The 3359-nt window shown below is 55.9% G+C and overlaps 1 protein-coding gene across 1 annotated transcript in view; it reads right to left on the reverse strand.

Moving 5' to 3' along the window:
• Positions 1–244: 244 nt before the first annotated feature.
• The window catches only part of ptpn4a (protein tyrosine phosphatase non-receptor type 4a), a 35339-nt gene continuing 32224 nt past the window's right edge, over positions 245–3359 (reverse strand). The window contains exons 25-26 of the mRNA XM_072445369.1: positions 1881–2016; positions 245–1531 (exon numbers count right to left, since the gene is read on the reverse strand). Coding sequence (XP_072301470.1) covers positions 617–1531; positions 1881–2016 — 1051 coding nt within the window. The 3' untranslated portion in view covers positions 245–616. The remainder of the gene's footprint in view (positions 1532–1880; positions 2017–3359) is intronic.

Raw genomic sequence — 3359 nt, forward strand, 5'->3', positions numbered from 1 at the left:
TGTCCGCGTAAAGTGCAACAGTGCAGTCTGCTCCGCCGGAACGCGCCGCCCCGGAAGGCCCCGCGCCGGAACGCGCCGCCCCGGAAGGCCCCGCCCCGGAAGGCCCCGCCCCGGAAGGCCCCGCCCCGGAAGGCCCCGCCCCGGAACGCGCCGCGCCGGAACGCGCCGCGCCGGAACGCGCCGCGCCAGAACGCGCCGCGCCGGAACGCGCCGGAACGCGCCGCCCCGGAACGCGCCGCCCCGGAACGCGCCGCCCCGGAAGAGGCGGAATACGGCAGGAATGATCCACAAGCAAAAGGAAAAACAGGAACGTTTGATCATTTTGATGAGCCACTTTCCAGACGAGGGAAGTGTTTATGGCACGTGTCTGAAGCAGTTTCACATCAAACTCAACTGAAAGATTCACCAGGAAAGTCGATGGGAAAACCGGGCGGGGCCCAGCCCAGAAGTCCACGGGTTCAGAAATGTAAAAAGTGTTCAAAACTCACGGTCAAAGCAAAATGAAACGCTCAAATGTTCAATCGAAATCACATAAAAATATATCATTTGGATTTGATTTGTTTCTGCTCCATATTCCGACTTCTTCCCGTTTTTTCCGCTCAGTTTCTCCGCCGTCTCATCGCGGTTCTATTGTCCGTGGTTCAGACTTGTCGCTGGTTCTTTCCGGATCCTGCTCGGGTTTTTCCGGGTCTGGACTGGGATTTCCAGGATCCAAACTGGACTTATTTTCCGGATTGGACCCGGTTTTGTCCGTGTCTGAGCTGGATTCAACCAGATCACTGGTTCTCTCTTGATCCGTAATCACGACTGGACAGGGATCTAGAGAGGGATCTGGACAGGGATCTAGAGAGGGATCTGGACAGGGATCTGGACAGGGATCTGGACAGGGATCTAGAGAGGGATCTGGACAGGGATCTAGAGAGGGATCTGGACAGGGATCTAGAGAGGGATCTGGACAGGGATCTAGAGAGGGATCTGGACAGGGATCTGGACAGGGATCTAGAGAGGGATCTGGACAGGGATCTAGAGAGGGATCTGGACAGGGATCTGGCTCGGGATCTGGCTCGGGATCTGGCTCTCTGCTGGTTTCCTCTGCGTCCTTGTGGTTGGACATGTGTTTGTGGGACTCCTGGCGAGCTCCCGTCCCTGGTTCCTCGGGCCCCGTGCTGGTCTGGCAGTTGCTGGTCTGGCGGTTGCTGGTTGGACTCCCGGCGCTGCCCACGCTGGCGCACTCGTCCTCGGTCAGGTCTCCGCGCTCCTCGCCCTCCGTTTCCGTCTCGGTGAAGTCCAGGTCGTCCTCGGTGACTTGGCCAACGTCCAGGACTTCCACATCGTCGCACTCGTCGTCCTCCTCCAGCTCCAGCAGGTGGCGCTCTCCTCCTCCCGATGCCTCCTCGCCCTCCGCAGACGCTGTTCGGTCGTTGTGGGCGGGTCGCTCAGGCTCCCTCTGCTGGACAGGCCGGTCAACAGGTTTGACCAAACCCTCGTCGTTGACTTTGAGAATCGCCTCGCACACAAAACGGTACTGACTCTGCGGAAACAAGACCAGAACTTTAGTCTGAGGAAACACCACCAGAACCAGAACTTTAGGAAACAAGACCAGAACTTTAGTCTGAGGAAACACCACCAGAACCAGAACTTTAGGAAACAAGACCAGAACTTTAGTCTGAGGAAACACCACCAGAACCAGAACTTTAGGAAACACGACCAGAACCAGAACTTTAGGAAACACAACCAGAACTTTAGTCTGAGGAAACACCACCAGAACCAGAACTTTAGTCTGAGGAAACACCACCAGAACCAGAACTTTAGTCTGAGGAAACACCACCAGAACTTTAGGAAACACAAGCAGAACTTTGGACCAGATGAGTGGGACTGACCGGAGTCTGGATCATCATGGCCCGTTGGTCTCTCATGGTCCTGACGATGTCCAGAGGAAACACGGGCTGACCACATTCCATCAGACACAGGGCCGTCTCCATGGTGATGAGGACACCAGTGCGGCCGATGCCAGCGCTGCACCGGACGCAAGAAACACAACCAGAGTTTAACCGTCAGTTCAAGTGTGTTTGTGCGTAAACGAGGCCTCAGAGTCCGGTCCTCAGTGTGTTTGTGTGTAAACGAGGCCTCAGAGTCCGGTCCTCAGTGTGTTTGTGCGTAAACGAGGCCTCAGAGTCCGGTCCTCAGTGTGTTTGTGCGTAAACGAGGCCTCAGAGTCCGGTCCTCAGTGTGTTTGTGTGTAAACGAGGCCTCAGAGTCCGGTCCTCAGTGTGTTTGTGTGTAAACGAGGCCTCAGAGTCCGGTCCTCAGTGTGTTTGTGCGTAAACGAGGCCTCAGAGTCCGGTCCTCAGTGTGTTTGTGTGTAAACGAGGCCTCAGAGTCCGGTCCTCAGTGTGTTTGTGTGTAAACGAGGCCTCAGAGTCCGGTCCTCAGTGTGTTTGTGTGTAAACGAGGCCTCAGAGTCCGGTCCTCAGTGTGTTTGTGCGTAAACGAGGCCTCAGAGTCCTGTCCTCAGTGTGTTTGTGTGTAAACGAGGCCTCAGAGTCCGGTCCTCAGTGTGTTTGTGTGTAAACGAGGCCTCAGAGTCCGGTCCTCAGTGTGTTTGTGCGTAAACGAGGCCTCAGAGTCCGGTCCTCAGTGTGTTTGTGCGTAAACGAGGCCTCAGAGTCCGGTCCTCAGTGTGTTTGTGCGTAAACGAGGCCTCAGAGTCCGGTCCTCAGTGTGTTTGTGCGTAAACGAGGCCTCAGAGTCCGGTCCTCAGTGTGTTTGTGTGTAAACGAGGCCTCAGAGTCCGGTCCTCAGTGTGTTTGTGTGTAAACGAGGCCTCAGAGTCCGGTCCTCAGTGTGTTTGTGCGTAAACGAGGCCTCAGAGTCCTGTCCTCAGTGTGTTTGTGTGTAAACGAGGCCTCAGAGTCCGGTCCTCAGTGTGTTTGTGCGTAAACGAGGCCTCAGAGTCCGGTCCTCAGTGTGTTTGTGCGTAAACGAGGCCTCAGAGTCCGGTCCTCAGTGTGTTTGTGCGTAAACGAGGCCTCAGAGTCCGGTCCTCAGTGTGTTTGTGTGTAAACGAGGCCTCAGAGTCCGGTCCTCAGTGTGTTTGTGCGTAAACGAGGCCTCAGAGTCCGGTCCTCAGTGTGTTTGTGCGTAAACGAGGCCTCAGAGTCCGGTCCTCAGTGTGTTTGTGCGTAAACGAGGCCTCAGAGTCCGGTCCTCAGTGTGTTTGTGCGTAAACGAGGCCTCAGAGTCCGGTCCTCAGTGTGTTTGTGCGTAAACGAGGCCTCAGAGTCCGGTCCTCAGTGTGTTTGTGCGTAAACGAGGCCTCAGAGTCCGGTCCTCAGTGTGTTTGTGTGTAAACGAGGCCT

Source organism: Eucyclogobius newberryi, unplaced genomic scaffold (genome assembly GCF_026437365.1).
Source record: "Eucyclogobius newberryi isolate DKJ021-1_F unplaced genomic scaffold, fEucNew1.0.hap1 SCAF_14, whole genome shotgun sequence".
NCBI classification, from domain to species: Eukaryota; Metazoa; Chordata; class Actinopteri; order Gobiiformes; family Gobiidae; genus Eucyclogobius; species Eucyclogobius newberryi.